The following is a 23,127-nucleotide window of genomic DNA, read 5'->3' as shown; positions in this document are numbered from 1 at the left end:
ATCAGCCCCAGCCAGCCTGGTAAGTGGGGTTGTAGCAACATCTGGAGACAACCATGCTGGACATGCCTGAAGTAACCCATCTAACAGGGTTGTGAACTCTGGGCCTCAGCCATGCAGTTACATTAGGGGTGAGGAGCCTTCGGCCCTCCAGATGTTGTTGGATTACAGCTCTCATCGGCCTTGACTATTGGCCATGCTAGCTAGGGGTGATAGAAGAAAGGGGCACGAGTGGCAGCTTCACACACGAGGGTTCCTAATAGATACATGTGTGACAGGTGTGGTTTAGCAACATCTGGGGCCCCACGTTACCCCTGCCAAGTATCTCCCTAGTCCAGTGTTTCCCAACCTTTTTTGGGCAAAGGCACACTTGTTTCATGAAAACAATCTCGAGGCACACCACCATTACAGCCCCGTGACGTCAGCGTGCAGCGTCACGCCGGGAGGGACGCACGAAAGTGTAAGTTTCAATTTTTTCCCCTCCCCCTTGCCTTCCTTCTGTGCCAACCGCCAAAAAGCCAAGAAAAAAGCCAAGACTTTAGGGCAGCAGGTCGATACGGAAGAAGCTCCTACCTAAGGACAGGTGCGACGGCCGTGTCCTCTTCTGCCACACTTGGCAGCCCTGCCTCACGGTCGTGACTCCCACCCTGATTTCTCCCCGCAGGTCGAGCGGCACAGGCAACCCAATGTGTCCAGCCCAGACACAAGCCCCGCTTCCCCACTCTAGATCCTGAATGCGACCAAGTGCTCTGGACTCCCGAGCAGGGTGGGAAAGAGGACTCGCATCTGGTAGCCTCCGGGCTCCTCGCCTGCTCGAGGGATGGCATTGCAGGCAAGCTGCCGGCCGTCGCCATCGCCGCCCCCTCATGCGAGTGGACCTGCCCGGAGTGGTGGGCCGGGGGAGGCTCGCTCTCTGTGGGGATGTGGCCCGCACGCGCGGCCCCGCTTCCTCCTGCCCAGGGCTGAGCTCCTTACCCGCGATCTTGGTCTCGCGCACGCGGATCCCACTTATTCCGAAGCTCGCGCCACTAGCCGGGGCTCTCACACCGTGCCAGGGCGAGGCGGCGCGGCCCACTGATGTCATCGCGGCTCGCCGCCGCCCTCGACTTCCCTGTTCCCTCCCCTCCTTCGGGTCGCCGTGGTTACCGAGGACTGCAAGCTGCTCGGGCGAGCGTGGGGCATTAAGTGGGAGAAGGAAAATTAAAATTAAAACTCGCCTGAAGGCTGCCTCTCCGGATAGCTTTCGAATTTTTTAATTTTTCCCGCGGCACACCAGGCAACGTCTCGCGGCACACTAGTGTGCCGTGGAACACCGGTTGGGAAACACTGCCCTAGTCAAAACACTAGGACCGCCACCATGACATGAAGGGGTTTCTTCTTATCTATCGTGCTTTTGTTGTGTTTCTGTTTTGAAGGTCATTACCCAGCCTGTGCTTTAGGGTTAAGTCGGATTTCAAATATATAAACACACAGCTGGATCATTTCCAAGCCAAAGCAAAAAATAAAATCCTTCCGTCTGGTGCTGCTCTCTTGTTATTTCACTGGACTCTCTCTCTCTCTCTCTCTCTCTCTCTCTCTCTCTCTCTCCTTGGACCATCCCCAAGGAACAAAATTTGGGCCAAGAGGTTTCACTCCTTGTACCTGAGCCTTGGGCAGCCATCAGGCGCTACCAGTTTTCCAGCTTCCAAACGGAGACTGGCAGGCGACCGCTTTCGCCCTGAAGCGACAGGCAGATCAGTTTTCTTGGAGAGACTTGTAAGTGGAAACCATGTGACAGAAGAGCGACGAGGGACGGCGAAAAACAACAGCAACAATGCCGCACCACCAAAGGGTTCCAAATCCACTGATAAGCAAGGGTAATTTCCTTGACAGTTCTCTGCCTCGGAAGATCCGGCTCTCTTCAGCAACTTGGCACCATGGCCAACATTTCTTGGTAGAGCTAAGCCCAGGATGAAAGGGTGAAGCCACAGAGATATAGGCACATCTCCTTGAGTTTCAATTTCTCTTGGTTGGAGAGCACGTAAACGTGAACACCAAGGGGAGGGTTGTGGCTAAGAGCGTCTCTGTTGCACACAAAGGGGTCTCAGGTTCAACCTTCTGCCAGTTGATGTAGACATGGAGATGGACCAAAGCTTCGTATGTAACCAGAAAGGCCAGTTCAGATGATGGATCCAAGGAGGAAATAGCAATGCTTGCTTCCGCTGTTGAGTGCTGAGTGATGAAGAAGCTTTGCTCTGGTTATCAAGAAACAGGGAGGTTTACACTGATGGGTTTAAAGCAGTGTTTCCCGAAATGAGAGGTGCCACCCTCTGGGGGGCGCTGGAATGATCCAGGGGGGCAGTAGTAGCCTCGGATGCAATTGTGGGGCGTTGAATAAAAATAAGGGGGCAGCAGAAGCAAAAAGAAAGAAGGTTCGTCCTTCTCATTAGGATTATTTTCAATGCTATTCATAGTTTCTACGTTAATATTATCCTTCATTGTCTTAATTTTCTGTGTGCAGTGTGAATGTTACTATGGTTGATTTTAATAAATAATTTTATCACTTCAAGCTTCAAGGTGTCTTCTTTGGAACAACATCTTTCTTTACCATGTCGTAGGATGTAGGTAGAAATAGAGATACATAAAAGAACGCAGATTTGTCACTGCATCTTCCTGCTTGTTCGCTTAAAGAAGGTAGATTTGGGGGGGGGGGTGCTGAGTATTTTCTTTTTTCTGAAAAGAGGGCAGTAGGCCAAATAAGTCTGAAAGCCTCTGGTTTAGAGAAACTCTTTTAAGAAGCCCCTCCTCTCCTAGGTGCATGGGGGCCTCTCTGCCACTGTCTCAGTGAGCCACACTGTAGGCTGAATTTTAGTCAGAATAAATGTTGTTCCTGTGAGTGGCATTTGGCATAGGACTGGACTGTATCAAGGCTGCAGGGCCTCACACCTGAGGGTGTAATGCAGCCCTCCAGACCTCTCTATCTGGTCCTCAGGACTCTCTCCAGGCCACACCTCCTCGGCCACACACGCCACTCTGCTTGAGCATTTTTGCCTTGCAGGAATGTGCCCTTGAATGCCCCTTGCTTGCCTGGATGGGGGGGGGGGTTTGATACTGTAGAAACTAGCCTGCCACTCACAGGTAAGATTTATGGGTTTGCTGCTTTGCCTACCTTTTCCTCTGGCCCCACACACTTGTGGCCCCCAGGAGGTTGCTCATAATGGAATGTGGCCCTCACTCTGAAAAAGGTCCCATCCCCTGTCCCCTTGACCATATATGGCCATTACCCATCCTTGACTACATAGCATTATGAATTCTATCATGCTCTGAATGCAGATCTCCCCGGGTTCAAACCCGGTGAGCTCTAGTTAAAAGGGTCAGGTAGCAGGCAATGAGAGAAACCTCCAAGCAGACAATACAGTGGTACCTTGGTTTTCGAACAGCTCAGTTCACAAACAACTTGGAACCTGAATGCTGCAAAACTGGAAGTAGGTGTTCCAATTTTTGAAACCTTCTTTTGGAAGTCGAACGTGCTCCATTTTGAGTCGCCCTGTGTTTCCTGTTGCGCTGCTAATTTGCGTCGCCCCATTGTAATTCAAGCCTTCCATTTCCGATTGCAGTGTTCTGAGGTGTTCTGAGGTGATATTTGGAGCTTTTATTTGGTGCTTTTGTTTTTGCTATTTATTTTGCGTTTTTTGTTTTGAGGCTTTTTCAGTTAATTTGTTTTTGTGACTGTGGGTCCCAGTTCAGCTACTGATTGAGTGAGTGAGTGAGTGACTGCAGAAATGGATAAAAGCCCCCCCCCCCCCATCCAAACAATGACTATCATCAGTGCAGGTAAGAAGAAAAAACATTAATTTTAATTTTTATCATCTACAATACTGTTTTATTTATTGTATAGTACTGTACACTGATTATTGCTTTCATTTTATGGACCAATGGTCTTGTTAGATAGTAAAATTCATGTTAAACTGCTGTTTTAGGAGTTGTTTTCAAAAGTCTGGAACGGATTAATCCATTTTGAATTACTTTCCATGGGAAAGTGTGCCTTGGTTTTGGAACAGACTAATAATAATAATAATAATAATAATAATAATAATAATAATAATATTTTATTATTTGTATCCCGCCCATCTGGCTGGGTTTCCCCAGCCACTCTGGGCGGCTTCCAACAAAGATTAAAAATACATTAAAATGTCACACATTAAAAACTTCCCTAAGCAGGGCTGCCTTCAGATGTCTTCTAAATGTCAGGCAGTTGTCTCTTTGACATCTGATGAGGCGTTCCACAGGGTGGGTGCCACTACCGAGAAGGCGCTCTGCCTGGTTCCCTGTAGCTTTGCTTCTCACAGTGAGGGAACCGCCAGAAGGCCCTCAGAGCTGGACCTCAGTGTCCGGGCAGAACAATGGGGGTGGAGACGCTCCTTCAGGTATACTGGACCGAGGCTGTTTAGGGCTTACTGGGAGCCAATGTAGGTCTTTCAGGACCAGTGTTATATGGTCTCGGCAGCCGCCCCCAGTCACCAGTCACCGGGTCACCTTCAAAGTAGCCCCACGTAGAGCGCATTGCAGTAGTCCAAGCAAGAGATAACCAGAACATTCACCACTCTGACAAGACAGTCTGCGGGCAGGTAGGGTCTCAGCCTGCGTACCAGATGGAGCTGGTAGACAGCTGTCCTGGACACAGATTTGACCTGTGCCTCCATGGACAGCTGTGAGTCCAAAATGACTCCCAGGCTGCGCACCTGGTCCTTCAGGGGCACAGTTACCCCATTCAGGACCAGGGAGTCCTCCACACCAGCCTACCCCCTGTCCCCCAAGAACAGTACTTCTGTCTTGTCAGGATTCAGCCTCAATCCATTAGCCGCCATCCATCCTCCAACTGATTAAGTTTGAGAACCCAGGTTCCACTGTACTGGCCAAGGCAGTCAAACAGATTTTATCTATTCATGTATTTAATTGAATTTGTATACTGCTTAATTGTAAATAAAACCTCTAAGCCGTTTAGAGGAGTTGGTATAAGGCAGCTTCCTATGTTTCCATACATCTGAATGCCTCTGAATGTCTTGGATGTTTTGGTTGAGATCCCTGCATTGCAGGGGGTTGGACTAGATGACCCTCAGGGTCCCAGGATTCTATGCTTCCAAACAGTTTTCAAATCTAGCAGCCAACGGAATCATCAGCACCAGCATCATTTTTTTTTAAAAAAAAAAGTCTGGAGCACTGTAAAAGTCTGCTTCCCTTTTTCTTTTTGTATTCTATTCTATCATTTGGATAATAAACTAGGTCAGGGGTCTGCAACCCGCGGCTCCGGAGCCGCATGTGGCTCTTTTACACCTTTGCCGTGGCTCCGGGGCAGATACTAGCGAGGGGAGGAAGCGCATTGTGCGCCCCGACACTCCCCACTGTGGTGGGCGCTGTACTGGCTGTGACGTCGCATGGGGGCGGTGCGTGTGTTAGTCACGCACCATCCGGACATCACCTTCCCGCCCGCTGTCAGATCGCGGCTCTGGAGATATATTTGTTTTAAATGTCGCAATGGTTTTGCGGCTCCCAGTTGTTGTTTTCTTTGGAAATGGGTCCAAGTGGCTCTTTTTGTCTTAAAGGTTGCAGACCCCTGAACTAGGTGATTGTATGTGCGCATGTTAATTAATGGAAGGGAAGCAGATCCCCACTGTACCAAACAAAGCAGGTGGGGAAGAGTCCTTTTAGCAACTTACAGATACAGTAAGAATAAATGCTGGTTGAGCTACTGAGAAAAGGCTGGGTTCATCTGATTTTCACACTCATGTTGCATGTTGGCAGGATGGCAACCGTTTTGTACCACGAACTACTAAGGGCTCATATGCAAACCAATCTGAAGTTTTATTGCAGTCGTTTGGTATTTGATGCAAACTCCACTGAGGTAGAGAGAGGTCTTCTCAGGAGTTCCAAAAGTAAACGCTCATGAAAATATACCCCCTTCTAATGCACTGGCTGTGCTTAGGAGATCAAACATCTCTCAGATTATTATTATTATTATTATTATTATTATTATTATTAGCAGAGCTATGACATGCTTTTTTGTCAGGGCATGCAGCCCCTTTGTGGCACAGGCAAACAAACTAGGAAGTATTCAACCAACCATAGTTTCCTGTTACATCCAAACTAGGGGACTGCGGTTACCAGCTTCAGAGAAGTCAGGATATTAAACCATGGTGTGAAGTTCATTATTTATCACTGGTTATTAATTAACATACCACTTGCCTGCCCAAATGGCTTCCAAGTATAAAATCAATTATAAAGTCCATACATAATCAAAAGCAGCTTTGAATTCCCTGGTTTGTTCCCAAACTGAAAATGATAGTTTTCCAGTTCAGGGGGAGGGAAAACTGGAAGCTTGTGGCTAATTAGAGGCTTCCCAGTTTGATAGTGGGTTGCCCAAATTCGCTCCCACACATACGGCAAAAGGCTTGTTCATATCTCAGTATATGAAGTCACCTGAACGGGCAATGCTGTACCCCTTAAATTCACTGCACGTACAGCATATGTAATGTCACCATGAGATTCTTGCAAGAGGACATGAGAAGTGGCCTTTTGGACTATATAAATTATAAAACTTAATGCTGTGAACTAAACGAGACAGCAGTTAAGAGGCTATTGCACTATTACAGGGATATGGCACTGACAGGAGTCAATGGAAAGGAGAGATTTCTGCAAGGCACACCGCGAAGTAAAGTGCTCGAGATCAACTGATAGCAGAAATCATTAAGAGCAAAGATAAAAATCAAGAAGCGGTGCTTTTGGGTTTTTTTGTTCTCCGTGTTGCAACTGAAGTTTGGAAGTTTCAAATCCTACTTACTTGGCGCCACCATGTGGCAATAATCTGTATTGCCACTATTTCCATCAATGGAGAATGGAAACTCTTGTTCACAAGCAAAAACATACCAACAGTTGTGTAAATCCTTCTATTCCTGAGGTCCAAACTGTGAAGTAGCAGCATGGGGGGCGGGGCGGGAGGAGTAGCCTCTTATACATCTTTGAAGGGGCGGGGGAGAGAGACAGAGAGAAGGGAGCGAGCAAGAATACAGAGGTGCAGAAGGTAAGTTTTCTCCTGACATAAGCTCACTAGGAAGGATAAACTCATTTGATAAATCCATAGGTAGCTTCCTAACTATTAATGCAGATATGTAAATTCTGCAAGACTGCACTGTTTCTCATGCACCCACATCACTTTAGACAGACATTAACACATAAGAAGAGCTCTGCAGGATCTGACCAACAGCCCGTCTAGTCCAGCATCCTGTTCTTACAGTGGCCAGCCAGAGGCCTGTGGAAAGCCCACTATGCAGGACATGAGAACAACAGCACTCTCCCTTCTCATGTTCTCCAGCAACTGGTGTTCAGCACAGAAGCAGAATATAGTTATCACGGTTTGTAGCCATTGATACGATTAGACTAGCTGGTGGTTCCATCACTACCTTTTGGACCTGGCTGTGCAGTTCTGGAATGCTTACACATAAAGGTTGAAAAGCCAGGGTCTGTAGTGCTCAAACCTCACCCATTTAATAATATAAGAAACCAAAATGCGAGAGGGAAGCCCTGCTTGAGTGGAGCCTAAGTCTGCGCTTACTGAGATAATTCGACCCTAGAAATATTTTGAAGAAAGGAAACGAATGAATGAGGTTGAGGAAGCCATGAATTGTAAAGTTTCCGGTTTCAGCTAATGTTCCAAGGGAAAGGATTCCTCTAACTCCGGTGAAGATCAGAACTTGAGTTTTAAGTAGCCCCTGTGTGGACTTGACAGCATCAAGGTGGCTCTCTTCGCCGATAGCCTGGGAAGGAAATGCTCTTTTTGGAATATAGGCAAAAAGGATGCATATCTTTGGCCAGCTTGCCTACTGCAGAAGCACGTTCAACTGAGCTGCACAGCCTTCTCCCCTAGATCAAGCTCGGAGGAAGCCCGCTCCGAAAATCAACGTGAGGCAGGATACAGATTCCTATGGGGCTGATTAACTGGCTGGAGCAGCTGTGATCTGTGGACAGCTGCCCCACGCTGAGCCTCTGAAATGCAGGTGACAGCTTCTCAGTGAAATACCCTCAGGCCCTGGAGTGGCTCCACCCACCCAGGCTGGTCTACAGATCCTCCTGGGCAGAAAGCTATGGAAGAAGCTTCTTGTTCCAGTTGAAAAACAAACACTTCCTGACCTCTGGCGTATATTCCCATATCCTTTCATTGCCCTTCGGTCCTGATCCCTGGGTTGTCCCTCGGTCCTACCTCCTACTTTGTCCTTTGGCCCCAAGCCTTCTCCATCCCACTGCTCCTGTCTCATTTCTGGCCATCATCCAGCATCCCAGTGCAAACAGTGACACAGTCCCTTTCCTCCTCTCCAAAGCAGTTAAAGCATATACAGTGGTACCTCTGGATGCGAACAGGATCCATTCCGGAGCTCCGTTCGCATCCTGCGCGTCTGTGCATGCCGTGATTCGCCGCTTCCGCGCATGCGCGTGACATCTTTTTAAGCGTCTGCGCATGCGCGAGCGGTGAAACCCGGAAGTAACGCATTCCATTACTTCCGGGTCACTGCGGAGCGTAACCTGAAAATGCTCAACCTGAAGCATATTCAACCCGAGGTATGACTGTAATAGGACTTTTTGCTTTAATCACAATGTTTAGCTTGTTTTTTCAGTTGTTGCTTTGTTATCAGTATTTTATGGACTGTTAAAAGTTTTTACACTGATGATTTGCTAATTATTCCATTTGATTTGTGCTGCATTTGTGATGTTCTGTTACGTTCCATCATATGCTCCTGCTCTTTATTGTTTGCAAGCCGCTTTTGGGATTCATTTGAAAGGAATGCAGCCTAGAAACACAATAAATCAAATCAAATCGATTTTGGAACAGCAGGAGTCAGAAGATAACGACACCAAGGAATGGCCACACTTGTGAGTAGTCAGAGGCCATGTTCAGGGCTACCGATGGACAGAAGAGGCAGGATTACAGTGGCAGCTCGAGTTAAGTACTTAATTTGTTCTGGAGGTCTGTTCTTAACCTGAAACTGTTCTTAACCTGAAGCACCACTTTAGCTAATGGGGCCTCCTGCTGCCACTGTGTCACTGCTGCACGATTTCTGTTCTCATCCTGAAGCAAAGTTCTTAATGTTTCTGGTTAGTGGAGTCTGTAACCTGAAGCGTATGCAACCTGAAGCATATGTAACCCGAGGTACCACTGTAGATGGTTTGATCTAGCAGGGCTACTCTGATGTCCTCACAGGGCGGTTTTCAATTTACACCACAGATAAGGAACCCATAGTTCTCCAAACTTCCCAAATCCCATCAGCCATAACCAGCATGGCCAGTGGTCAAGGATCATGGGAGCTGGAGCCCGGGAACATCTAGGAAGTTGCAAGTCCCCCCATTTCTACCTTATGCCAAACCTAGTTCAGGACAAACCCCAGGCTTAATAATTTAGGTGGACTCTTTTGAACACTTAGCAAACTAGCAGACACAACGCAGCTATTGACTGGGATGCTGAGTTTGCTCCCATTGGCAGGAGAATCCCCTGGACAGAGTTCCACACATGGGATCTTCCAACCGGCGGAAGGGAAGAGGCAACTCTCACCTGAGGTTGAGACTCTGGAGGGCAGCAGGCTGGCGAAAAGCTGAACCAAGTCAACAAGAAACACAGGCAAAAAACCACAATAAGTAAAACCATACCTTGCACTCCTTCCAGGAGCAGATCCACTCCTTTCCTATAAAAGCCAAAGGCAGCCTCATAGTCTTCCTCTTCCTCCTTCTTCAAGGCCAGCTTTATCAGCTCCCCTGCCTTGTCCAGGTAGTCTCGCCTGCCAAGCTTGGCCTTTAAGCTCCCTGTGAACAGGCCCCGGCTCTCCCTCTCGCCATCAGGTTTGCTCCATTCATGGTCCGAAACGGCAGAGGCCTGTGCCAGCGGTTCAGTGGGAAAGCTGAGGCTGAAGGATCTGCTGGGGGAATTCTGGTTAGATGCCATTCCATCATCTAACTCAGCAAGGGAGTCCACATCAACGGTCAAAGAGATCAGGTCGCTGTCGCTTGAGAAACCTGAAGGGCAGAAGGAGAATGGAGTTGGGAAAGAATCTGGGGGGTCATCTAGTCCAGAGGTAGCCAACATGGCATCTTCCAGCCGCGGGCAAATCATGGCTGCCAGAGGGTCCAATTTGGCCAGTGAGACCCATGTCCAAGTGTCAATCAGGTGATGTCACTGGGTGATGTCAGCTGATATGCAAGGGGGTGGTGAAACAGACCCCTGCATGGAGTACGACTGAAGTCTCCACTCATCCGCTGGTGAGCAGACAGTTCAGTCCTGCTGGGTGCTGCTTCACCAGTACATTTTCTGAGGGGAACGAACTGGCAAAAAAGACGACCCCCCTCCCTCCCCACATGGCACAATCCAAGATTTCAGCTAATCGCAGAAGCAACGATCGGCACGACGCTGCTGCGTTCACAACCGAAACTCAAATTGACCGCTCCTTACTCACGCTTACCTCCATACTCTGACTGGCTGAGTGTCACGTCATCGAGGAGACCGGCATCCTTCCGAGCTTGAAACCAAAGGGGGGGAAGAGAGGGGAAATATATAGAAGGGAAAGTGGGTGAGTTTCTGTAGCCCGGGACAAGTCACAACTCTTGAGATGATGCCTGCGTGTGTTATAACTGGGATACTGAACCCTTTCTCTAATCTGTGCAGAAATCAAATGACCTTGGCCGCATTCATAGCTCAAAGCACAATAATACACAGCTTTAAACAGTTGTGGGGGAAGCCACGAATTTTTAAAGTGGTAGCACAGCACTTTAAATGGTGTGAGAAAAAGGGTCTGAGAAACCAACCCCGCGCTAACTAAAACAATATAAATGAATCACATGCTTATTAAAGACATTGCAGATATGCCAAACTACAGACTTGCTGCATGGCCCTAGGCACTTTTGCTCAGAGTCCCCACAGTTTTTTAACAGGGCTTATACCCTAAACAAGCATGCCTAGGGTTGCAAGTGTTAGAAGTGCCTTTTACAGAAAGACAGCTGCATTAAGGTATCTCAAGCTCTGGCATTAGCAGGTTTTATCCCATATCAGCGAAGAGTGGCAAGGTTTGGGACTCCATGCATGCTAACACCAACTACATTTACATGTTTGCGCGAACCAAAAAAATTCTAGCTGAAATGCTAATGCTGCCATCTAGAGGAGATGAGGAGGGAAAAGGTGCGCTTTTACATTCCTTGACTATGCTATAAATCACCCTACTTGGTAAACTTGGGCTGGGGACAAAATTACGAGAGGTAACACAGTGGGAGCCAACCTTCAGAACTGCAGACCGACAGGCTGTCTGTCAGGGAATCCGACAGAGGATCTGCAGGGCCAATCAATTCAGACCCAGCATGTACTTCTCCATCCTTGAAAGAGAAAGAGAAATTAGGACTTATTTAACTGTTACTTACTATGAATTAAAGCAACTTCCACTTTCACCAAGAAAAAGAAAAGAGCTATAGAAAAATGTGGCCAGGACACAGAGGCTTCACACCTTCCGCATTCAAAACCTAACTTCTTAAATAAAAGGCTCACTGGTATTTGCACCCATCTGGGGAAAGGAAAAGTTATACTCCCCTCCCCACAATGGAAGCCCCCCCACACACACACACACCTGAACGGTATTTTTTTAAGCTCAAAGTTGCCAACTACATATTTTGTGAGTGTGCAGTTTAGCCCTAAGTATCTAGCATCTATAAGCAACACATTCAAAGCAGCCTTCTCAGTGAAGAAAAATATCATTTACTTTAAGAATTATTATTATTATTATTATTATTATTATTATTATTATTATTATTATTTATACCCCGCCCATCTGGCTGGGCTTCCCCAGCCACTCTGGGCGGCTTCCAACACAATATTAAAATACAGTAATGCATCAAACATTAAAAGCTTCCCTAAACTTTAAATCACCCTGCTTGCCTGCAGCCCTATTCCACAAAAGAGAGCAGTTCTGAAGCGTGAGTGGCATTCTGGCTGCACACAAGTGTCTCCTTTGTGGGCATATTCCCATTTATTCATATATCGAGTGATATACAACACACCAGCACCTCTTGCAATTCATGGGGGATACATATGTAGCTACTTAAGACATAATGGCTAGCTATGACAGCCTCCACTGTCGGAGGCAGTATGACTCTGGACACCAAGGTGCTGGGCATTGCAAGAGGGGAGATGCTGTTGCACGCAGACTTCCTCATTGCAGGCTTCCCACAGGCATCTGGTCGGCCATTTTGAGAACAGGGTGCTGGACTAGATGAGTCTTTGGTCTGATCCAGGAAGAGCTCTTCTTAACGTCCTACTGACCATGCTAACTACGCAAGGGTTCCCAGAATCTGGTATATGGGTGTTTAAAGACAGGCACATGCCATTCATGCCTACATATATAGGAAATGAATGGCATCCCTAGCTAGCAGGGATGATGGGAACTGTAGTCCAGAAACAGCTGGAGACCCAGGTTTGGGAAACTCTGGTTTGAGCTTTCACAAATGCAGGCCAACCAAGGTTCAGAGCTGTATTTCCTAATACCACTTCATTTATTTTTTTAAATAATTTTTTTAATTGATTTTCCAAGATTGACTCAATATTACCAGTTTTGCCAATTATACAGGTTCCAATTAAAGTCAAAATAATTCCAATTGATTCCAAATTTATATAATTTAATCAAAGTGGTTTCCTGCACTCCTTGATCAATTTTTTTTATGCAGCCCTTGCGGTTCATTTTTATAACCTTCTAATTACATTTCAGTTGGTATATTAATCGTTAAGATAACGGCTGCATTTTTAACTATTAACTATTCGTGTTGATACCTTATCTAACTTTCCAAGGATTTCAAATGAGGTGCTCTAATTATTTTCCTCTTCTCTGCATGTGTCAGTCTGAATATGTTGAATTATAAAGCCCTTGGCCACTAACACCACTTTAAATAATCACGGTTTCCCCAAAATAATTATGGGAACTGCAGATTGTCTAGGATACTTAGTTGTTAGGAGACCCCTGTTTGCCTCCCAGTTTTTATAATTCACATGAGTTCTTGTGAAGAGGGATTGACTGTTAAACCACTCTGTAAATTGCATCTCTGTGAGGGAAATAAGGGACTCCTAACAACTCTCAGAATCCCTGCGATGGGGTGAGCTCCCGTTGCTCGGTCCCAGCTCCTGCCAAACTAGCAGTTCGAAAGCATATCAAAGTGCAAGTAGATAAATAGGTGCCACTCCGGCGGGAAGGTAAGTGGTGTTTCTGTGCGCTGCTCTGGTTTCGCCAGAAGCGGCTTAGTCATGCTGGCCACATGACTCAGAAAAACCGTCTGCGGACAAATGTCGGCTCCCTCGGCCTATAGAGCGAGATGAGCACGCAACCCCCGAGTCGTTCATGACTGGACTTAACTGTCAGGGGTCCTTTACCTTTTCAGTTTTAACAGTTTTAACAACTCTCAGAACCAGAACTTTTTTTTCAGCCAGAACTCACTGGAACTCAGATCAGGCAGCTCTCAGGTGGGCACCACTGCCATGATAAGAGAACAAGTGAGGCATTCACAGTTCCAGCACCTCTTTTTCTAGAAAAAATAGCCCTGCTCAGAACCCTTAACAAGCTACAGTTCCCAGAATCCTTTGGGGGAAACCATGATTGCTTGAAGTGGTATGATGGTGTGGGTGTGGCTTAAGTTCTACTCAAGAGCAGACCCACTGAAATTAATGGACCTAACTTACTAGGTTTCTTTCATTTCAATGGGTCTACCCCAAGCCCATCTTGGCCAAATACCACCCCACATATAAACCCGTTTAAAATGGGTTCCTCCTCCTCCCTCCTTCCCTAGGGGAGACCCTGTTTACACCGACTTGACCTGACTCTCAAAAGAGTAGCTGCCTTAAAGAGCGAGGCTGTTGCTTATTCTGCCTAGTGGCATCACTGACGAGGCACGGAGCGGCTCAGAAGTTATTTAACCTTAAAGAAATCTTCAAGCTGCTTGCTGTTAAAGAGCGCCGGGATGTTGGCAGAGAACTGAAGCAAGTCTTCTGCGCACTGTCTCCTCTCTTCAATCACGCTTTCTTCAAATCGCCCTGAAACATAAAAAGCATCAACATTCTGAGAAACAATTAAGCCTTTTCCTTGCTTTATCAAAAAACAAAAAACAAAACAAAACCCACCACCCTACGAGAAGAAAGCCCTGCATCTATGAAGACGCATGATCGCTTTGGGAGACAGCGACGAGCTTCACACTTCTCAAAATGCCCCCTACAATCCTGCCTCCTGCAATCAAATGATATAATCTGGCAGCGGCTCGCAGAGCCCAAGATTCCACCCTCTTTAAAAGACGTGCGAAGCAACACTCCAGATTAGCCAAGAGACACAAGCATATGTCCATCAGTTTCCAGAAGCTAAATGTTCTAATCCTCCTTGTCACATTATGGATGGCCACGTTCTGCCTTAGCTACAGGCCTAACCCTGCGCAGACTGGATCGCCACCTAGCAAGGCTCTAACTGCACGTGTAAGTCAACAACACGATTGCTAAAATTAAATACCGGGTGCCAATGGGATTCTTCTTCTTTTTTTAATTTCCCTTCCCCTAATTGTAATTGCTGCACCAGGACTGGAGTGGAGGGGGGTGGATTTTACAGAGTTTGCAGCTGGAGAGGTAAAGATTCTATTTCACCTTCCTGAACGCTGCAATCTTGGTACCAGGTGTGGGTCTCCCCCCAGACAGTTATTTAATTTTTAAAGACACACAGCGCGATTACTAATCGCATCATTAACATCACACGTAGTTGGGCCCTCAGCTAACATAAAGGCAGAGGCTTGGATGGATGTTGAGTGGAACTCTCCTTATGGGACGCTCCCATCAGAAGGAAAGGCAATTTTCGCCCGATTCCCTCTTCCACCTGCAGCCCCTGTGCATCCCAACCCCCCAACCCGGAAATCTGCTCCGGAGGGCTGGAGGACTGCCCAGAACAGCTGGAGCTGCAGGAGCTGCTGGGGAAAATGGGAATAGTCAGAAACTGGCACCTTCTCCTCCCTGCATCAAAGAGAGCCTCCGCTGGATTAAAAGTTCTTATGTAAATAGGAGTCTTCCCCTCCACAGAAATGTTCTAGTCATTTTTTTTATTTATTATTTTGTTCCCAAAAAGTGTGGCTCATTGCAATACATATGTATTCCGTATCAGTTGTCTGTTTTTGACAATTTCGAGATAAGACAGAGTTATGAGATTTGCAGCGGCAGCCCAAAAGCGGAGGGAAAAACTAATGGAGGCTAATATGGCAAAGCACGATAATTTAATTGGATGATTTGATTTAAACATTTATCTGGATGCCTTTAAATGTATCAGCTCTCTTGACCATTTGTACTCTAATGAGTATTTTTGTTTTATTCTTTTGTCATCTTTTGTATGTTGAATATTTAGTAGTAGTATTTTGGTCTGTTTTAATGTAAAGATAATATTAACAGTGCACATTTCATTTCATTTTTTCTGTGGTTAATATGACCATGATGGCCAAAACAACAACACAAAACGGTAGTAATATTTATATTCTGAAATGCTCCATAAATACTTTATCTTTTGAATTGGGTGATGAATTCAGCTTTCTCAACCCCGCCAGCCTTCATTGTGGGGGTGAGAGGGAAGCAAGCTTTTAGACCTTGGCTGGATCTACACAGATATAAAAAACACTATGGAGAGAAAAGCTATAAAAAGATACAGCTCCCAATTGAAATTTTCACAGACATTGGATTTCCGCTCTACAGCGGGATCTGGTGTCACATTTTTATGATGCATTTATAACGTTATAAATTCACCTGTGTAGCTAAGATGATTATGATGATGATAGTAATAATAATGTATGTATGTATGTATGTATGTATGTATGTATGTATTTCCCGCCCATCTGGCTGGGTTTCCCCAGCCACTCTGGGCAGCTTCCAACAAAATATTAAATATACAATAAAACATCAGACATTAAAAACTTCCCTAAACTAGGCTGCCTTTAGATGTCTTCTAAAAGTCAGATAGTTGTTTATTTCCTTGACATCTGATGGGAGGGCATTCCACAAGGCAGACACCACTACCAAGAAGGCCCTCTGCCTGTTTTCCTGTAACTTTGCTTCTCGCAGTGAGGGAATCACCAGAAGACCCTCAGAGCTGGACCTCAGTGTCCAGGCTGAACAATGGGGTGGAAATGCTCCTTCAGGTATACTGGACCGAGGCCATTTAGGGCTTCAAAGGTCAGCACGAACACTTTGAATTGTGCTCGGAAACATACTGGGAGCCAACGTAGGGAGCCAATGTCCCTTATCTTTGCAGAAATAGGCTTAAAAGGCTCTGGGTAACGGCTGACAAAATCTTACAGGAGTGGCTGAGTTCCAGCCATCATGGAAGCAGTTCGAGGGCTTTGTATTGCTTCTCACACTTCCACATGACTAACAGAAACAGACTTCCCCAACCCTGATGGAAAGACACTTTTATTTATACTGTAGCTGTAATGTTCCTTGGTTATGCAATTTTCCATGCAATGTATCTATTTGGGGGAAAATATTAAAAATACGACCTTTAAAAAAGCATGAGGCAGATGCATGGAAGGTAAGCTCCGCCTCCATAGCTGGAGACATTGTGCTTCTGAATACCAGCTGCTAGAACCGTGAGAGGAGAGGGTGCCAATGCAATTGGAGTCCTGCTTGCAGGCTTCCCATTAGCATCTGACTGGCTGCTATGAGTAGAGGGTTTTGGATGAAACAGGCCACGGGCCTGATCCAGAAGCCAGCCTCTTCTTGTGTTCTTAACTTTACACACTGAAACAGCCCTCCAAGGACTTTTCACTGTAGTGTCATAATCAGGGTTCGAAATTAGCCAGGCGTTGACGCATTTTGCAGCTGGTTATCAGCCGCTTGTGACCAAGTGAAGATGCCTGGGCGCCAGGATGGCATCAGACATCTCCACCATCCGGAGGTGCCTGCCTGGGGATCCTTGGATCTGGACCACTTTCACACACTAATAACCACACCCTGTAGAATTCTATCCGTTATATTTTATCTGCACTATCAGAATGAATTGCAGGAACCAAAATGCTTCAGGAGCACTGAACAACGTCATGGTTGTCACTTGTCTTCACTTATCCCACCCCACTGCCCCGCTCACAGCTGTGAAGAATGTTCTTACGTTATGAATGGTCTGTGTCACCATTAAAAGAGGGGGTAGGAATAGGCCAAGATATTTGTGGATTGTCCCTGGATCAGGTGGCTTTTCTTCTTTAAGTTCTCAAAGTTCTTAGCCTAGCTCAGTGGTTCTCAACCTGTGAGTCCCCAGATGTTGTTGGACTACAACTCCCATCATCCCTCACCCCTGGTCATGCTGGCTAGGAATTATGGGAGTTGTAGTCCAACAACATCTGGGAATCCACAGGTTGAGAAACACTGCCTAGCTCAAGTTTGTCATCTGAACTAGCCAGATGTTTAACTGAGAATCAATCACAGTCAGTCCATCATTTGAAAAAGAAGACTTTACAGCCAGCTTGCCCAAAAATGGCAACTAGACATTCGATTTTGGCAACTGAAACCTTGGTTTTAGGAGCCTTTTGGCGCCTGGTTTTTATATGTGACTTTCTAACACGGGTCAGATATAAAAGACACCACTAGTTACGATGGCCAATTCATTTTAGCTATTTAGAAAAGTTGCACAGTCTGAGGTTTTCAAGAGGACTTTTGCCTCTGAGTGAGAGAGATGCATTATTGCTCTGTGCCACATTGACTAGGATCACTGCTTGTCATTGTGTATTAGCTGTCTCTTCAATGAATGAATAAAGCAGGAGAAGCCAGTGTGGTATCCTACAGATGTTGTGATACCACAACTCCCATTATCCCTCAGCATTGGCCATTCTGGCTGGGGCTGGCGTGAGCTGTAGAGACCAAGTTGTAGAGGGAAAGGCTCTTTCATCTAACATTTGTAATCATTCAAAAGCCACTTGGAGAGAGCCTCACAAGGAAGGGGAACAGGAATTTAAAATACTGATTAAGGCTACCCTCTGACATGCACACTTATAAGTAACTCAGGGGCACTCACTTTTGAGTAGGTGCATACGGGGTTGTAAGTTACTTTGCTGGAGCTAGATCTGGGAAGATCAAAGAAAGCTGAGCAGCTGGGTCTATTGTCATTAACTTTTGGTTTCCATGCTCCGTGCCAGCATTGTCTATCCGGTGGAGAAGGTGGAAAACTCCAAGCAAAATTCAGGAAAGCAGCATGAACTCTTTCCTCATCATCAAAGGGTTCTTACAACCCCGCGGTGCACAGGTCTCTATTGTAGCAGCACCGAAAGAACAATACATCGGCTTTCCATCTTTGAAACTTTGTGGGAACGGGGGAATTCTTAGCTCTCCACCCATTTTGCAAAGGGGGACAGGGTGCAGAGAGAACGGAATGTAGCAGCTCTTCCGGACTGCAGAAGTATTTAGAAAACATTTATTCAAGTTGCTGTGCTGCTGTGGAGGAGAGGAGAGGAGAATGGGCACACTCTGGCTTCCCTCATCACCCAGAGAACTAAGCCTTGCTGGAAGTGGGCTGCCTTTTTGAGATTATTCCCATAAAGGGAAGATCAGCTTGGCCCCTAGTAGATTTTGAAGGCTTAACAACTTGCCTGGTGACGTAAGGACTGGCACTCAGAGAATGCGTTTAGGTTCATGAACGTGGCTGCCGATGTTTGGTGGGCTCTGGTCCAGTGGTAACCAGCACTGCCTTCCACACTACAGCCTTTTCTTTCAACATGGGGGTACTTAGGTTAACTGTTCTGTGGATATTCTGTTCCGTATATACACCAAGACAGGGCTAGCCAACATGGTAGCCTCCAAATGGATTCCAACCCCCACCATGCCTGACTGGGAAGGTCTACAGAACAAAGGAGCAGGTAACAATAGGTTTTCGTCCCTATTTTGTGTTAGAAAATGTCTTGAAAGCAGGGGAATTAGTTTTTGCTTTTTTCAAAAAATAAATGAGAAAACTAACGAGCAATAACTGTCAGGCGCATCCCCTTAATTTTACTATTCCAAATGCGCAAAACATTCCAGTCTTACTCTCATCCTTCCAAATATTCGTCCGCCCTTCTATTGGGCTCTCGCTCTTGCCAACTCTTGTTGCCAATGCAAGCTGTTGTTTAAAAAAAAAACCACACACACACACATCCAAAACCCACAAAACCCAATCACGACGTTGAATATTTTACAACCTCTGCTTGAGCAGAGAAATTAAACAATGCCACTTTCAGAGCACATTTTACCCAGGATTCTAATCTTGCTCATGCAACTCAATAAAAGCATCCAGGGAGGTGAGGAGATGATGGTTTGAAGGGGAGGGGACTGTTTTATTGATCATTGCTTCCTTTTGGGAACTCCTCAGAATTGCTGTATTATTACAAGCATGCTGGAAATTCCATTAGAGAAATGGGACCTGCAACAAAATGTTGCAACATCAAGTGCTCCTGTTCAGAGCGCCAGCCAGCCAGCCATGACCTCTTCCAAGACACCCCATTCCACCCTCCCTGCTTCCACCACCGCCAACAGACACCCAATACCCCATGCTCCCTGAGCATGTTCAGTCCTCATTGAGCTGATCTGTGCTTCTGCCAACCTTGAAACTCCACCAAGCCTGCCAGCATCTTCCTCTGGGGTATAGATGGTGCCATTTTGGCTATCTGAGGATCAGCAGTTGGAAACCAAGCTCACCTTTTTTATTAAAAAAGGAAAAGAAGAGGACAGCCTTCATCCAATTCCCAAGTTCACAAGTTTCTATTGGGAGTGGGAGACCTGATACTTCAGATTTGGAAGGCAAATGTAAAATGAACATGGGGGATAAATGGGGTACCTACCATGAGTGATTACATTTTTCAGAGGGAGAACCAAAAATGAAAAAAATAGAAGAGATGAAAGAATATGTGCCAGACTGGATAAATTATTATCCAATTAATTCAAAATTTAAGGCAAAAAATAACAACCGGGATTTAGAGAACAACAATCACTTTCAATGGCATCCCCATATCTTATTCTTATTCTTATTCTTTATTAAATTTGTTAGCTGCTTTGCCTTGCCCAAGGCAACCCAAAGCGACTTACAAACACCTGCCCTTACCAGCCAACTGTACCCAGTAGGATGGAAAAATACTTGCCAACTTCGATGTTTTAATACTGCTACCCTCCATGATCAGTACATGCCTCTCACAATGGCTGGCATAATCATATAAATGGATAAACAACAATGAAGCAGTTTAACACAACAAATTGCTTATACAGTTTGCAAAAAGCAGTTTTTAAAAAAGTCACAATCTCACCAGCTAATGTGGCAATCATGATGCTTTCCTAAGCAGGAAGATTTTGTCTACCCTCTGAAAGATCAATGATAAAAGGAAGCCAGCCAGATGTCCCTCTCTGGGGAGGGGATTCCCAAGGGAGAGAAAGGGGGAAAGGTTCGGGATCTCCCATCCACACAACAATAAAGGGGGGGTTGGTCAGGACCTCCTGGGCTGATTTTAATGAACTTTAGATGAATAAAAGGCAAGAGATGCTCTAGAACTTTTAGTGCATAGTGTAGCTGGCCATCTGAAAAATCAGTATTTTCATCGAAAGCCAGGACAAAAAGTATACAGGTGTATATATAATATCTGCACCACCTGAACTATGTGCTACATAACTTCCGACACATGGCACAGAACTTAGCCAAATATACATGGGAAAGTGCATACTCTAATATCATCAAACATGTTTTTCTATACATATAATGAAGATCTACGAATGTTATCACACTGCGGCTCACTTGGCCACAGACAGGTGGGGCAGTGAACTGCACCCTGAGGACAAACTGGGCTCTCAGGCATGCTGGGGGAGGGGGTGGGCAAGAAGGGAGGGAACTGGAGATGGAGGCAGGCGAGCAGGCCAATAGGCAGACTGGCAACCCAGGCCAGTGGGCAGGCTTCTTTCTCACACTTCCCACAGCATTGGCAGGTGGAGAAAAGATGGGGAGAAAGATGCTTTGTTCTCTCCTTCATCACCCACCCACCCCACCTCCAGGCTAGCAGGCTTCTTTCTCAGGCACCCCTCAGAGATAGTGGGTGCTTAGGAGAGGCAGGTTGGTGAGGCAAGCAAGTGAGCGGGTGGCCCAGGTGAACTGAGGAAGTTTTGGGTACTCTAGCAGAAACAGTGTGTGTGTGTGTGTGTGTGTGTGTGTGTGTGTGTGTGTGTGTGGCTTTGGCAAGGGGGGTTTGGTAGGGGGCAGGTGGGGTTGGTGAGCAAAGAGAGCAAAAGCGTAGTCCCTAATAATGGATATAGTTTGATGGGCGGCATCATTATTTGCACATACGGCACATTTCTAAGTGGGTCCTCAGCTTGCTACCTTTAAGCCTCCACTGAGTGTGGCACAGAGGTGATTCATCTCACTGCTACCTGACAGAAGATTGCAAAGATTGCACCAGGTTCTCTTCTACTGAACTATGGTCCCCATCACGAACATGGTCTTTGCATTCAGCAGGAAGAGGTGCTACAAGAAACTGGGGAAGCCCTGGTGCATGTATTTCAAACATCACAGCTGCCTGCCACTTCAGTGATGCAATAATTTCGTCACTTGCTTTTGGACCACTTGCTCAGCAGCTCTGTATACTAACCAGGATGACATTTAAATTATAGAAATAGGTTGCCCCCCCCTCTCTCCTTGCCAAGTCTTTTGGGCACATCAGCATCATGTCCTTGAGCTTTTTAAAAACTTAACGCTCTGTGGCAATTTGGTAGCCAAGTGTGGCCCAATCCTGTTCTAGGCACGGCATGAGCCTTGCAAAAGAACCCATTCAGTCTGGGCCAATGTGTTATTCTGCAACAGAGAAACCCAGAGAAACTGCAACGCTGAAAGGAAAGAAAGCCTTTCTGCAGCCTACTACAAGGCTCATTCTTGGTGCTAGCAGAAGCTGTGAGACCAAGCTCTCTCTTATTATGGTTGTTTTGTCCTAGCAATTCCTCTCTTGTTTACCGTATTTTTCGCCCCATAGGACGCACCGCCCCATAGGACGTACCTAGTTTTTTTTTGGGGGGGGGAATAAAGAAAAAAAATTATTTCCCCCCAGGCACGGGGCTGGCGCGGGGGAAGCTCGAGCTTCCCCCGACCCCTGACCCCAGCCCCCAGAACAGCCTGCTATCCGCAAGCCTTCGGAATGCAGGCAGCTCTGTGCAACCTTTAGGAGCCCAGCACGGCTTCCCGCCGGGTTCCCGAGGGTTGCGCAGAGCTGCGCAGAGCCCAGGAGGGCAGGGTCGGTGCGCACCGACCCCTCTCGCTCTCCAGGCTTCAGCGAAAGCCTGTATTCACCCCATAGGACGCACACACATTTCCCCTTCATTTTTTGGAGGGGAAAAATTGCGTCCTATAGGGCGAAAAATACGGTAATTTAGTACAAGGGTGGCCAACAAAGTGACCTTCAGATTATGTTGGGCTCCAACTCCCATCAGTCCCAGCCAGGGTGGCCAATAGGCAGGGAAGATGTGTGTTGCAGTCCAACAACATCTGAAAGGCACCATGTTTGCCACCTGCTGGCATGTTTGCCAGCAGCTCACCCAGTCGGGCAGAGCCACAATGGTAGCTTTCTGTCTGAGCCATTGCTGTCACTTACTGGGAATAAGAGGTAGCAAAGAGGTCAGTGCAGTGTGTGAGGGGAGTGGTGAAGTCAATCCGGCACTCCACAAGTGCATTTGCACCGTGCCACCCTCCCAATCTTCTCCGCCTCCCTGGTAAGCCGCAGCAACCCTGCCCCCAGGAAGCTAACATTGCGACTCTGACCCACCAGGTGAGCCCCCTCTGCCCTAACACGGACAAAATACTAAAATTTCTTATTTTTAAGAAGATAAACACACTTGGAAGTATAGAAGCCCTTTCCGTGCAATTGCGGTTATAATACCAGGGATGCCTTGCAGCCTCAAGCCCATGAGATTTCCCTTTCCTAATAATTTTTCAGAGCTAACACATGACTAACCACAGTTATCTCAACTCACAGATCAGCACAACAGCCAACTGTGGTTTGGAGCTAACCCCGTGGTTATTAAAAAACACATGAAGAAATTATGGTTAACGGCTAACCCTTGGTGCATTTCAAAAATAAAAGGGA

The 23,127-nt window shown here is 46.4% G+C and overlaps 1 protein-coding gene across 3 annotated transcripts in view; it reads right to left on the bottom strand.

Moving 5' to 3' along the window:
• RPS6KC1 (ribosomal protein S6 kinase C1) overlaps nucleotides 1–23,127 on the bottom strand; it is a 98,471-nt gene that overhangs the window by 57,276 nt on the left and 18,068 nt on the right. For all 3 annotated transcript variants that reach the window (XM_077925569.1, XM_028724667.2, XM_028724669.2), the window contains 4 exons: nucleotides 13,959–14,074; nucleotides 11,286–11,379; nucleotides 10,476–10,532; nucleotides 9,670–10,032 (listed from right to left, as the gene is read on the bottom strand). In XM_077925569.1, coding sequence (XP_077781695.1) covers nucleotides 9,670–10,032; nucleotides 10,476–10,532; nucleotides 11,286–11,379; nucleotides 13,959–14,074 — 630 coding nt within the window. The remainder of the gene's footprint in view (nucleotides 1–9,669; nucleotides 10,033–10,475; nucleotides 10,533–11,285; nucleotides 11,380–13,958; nucleotides 14,075–23,127) is intronic.

The sequence above is a fragment of the Podarcis muralis genome, chromosome 3, assembly GCF_964188315.1.
Source record: "Podarcis muralis chromosome 3, rPodMur119.hap1.1, whole genome shotgun sequence".
In the NCBI taxonomy this organism is placed as follows: domain Eukaryota; kingdom Metazoa; phylum Chordata; class Lepidosauria; order Squamata; family Lacertidae; genus Podarcis; species Podarcis muralis.
This window is presented reverse-complemented; position numbering and strand designations above follow the sequence as displayed.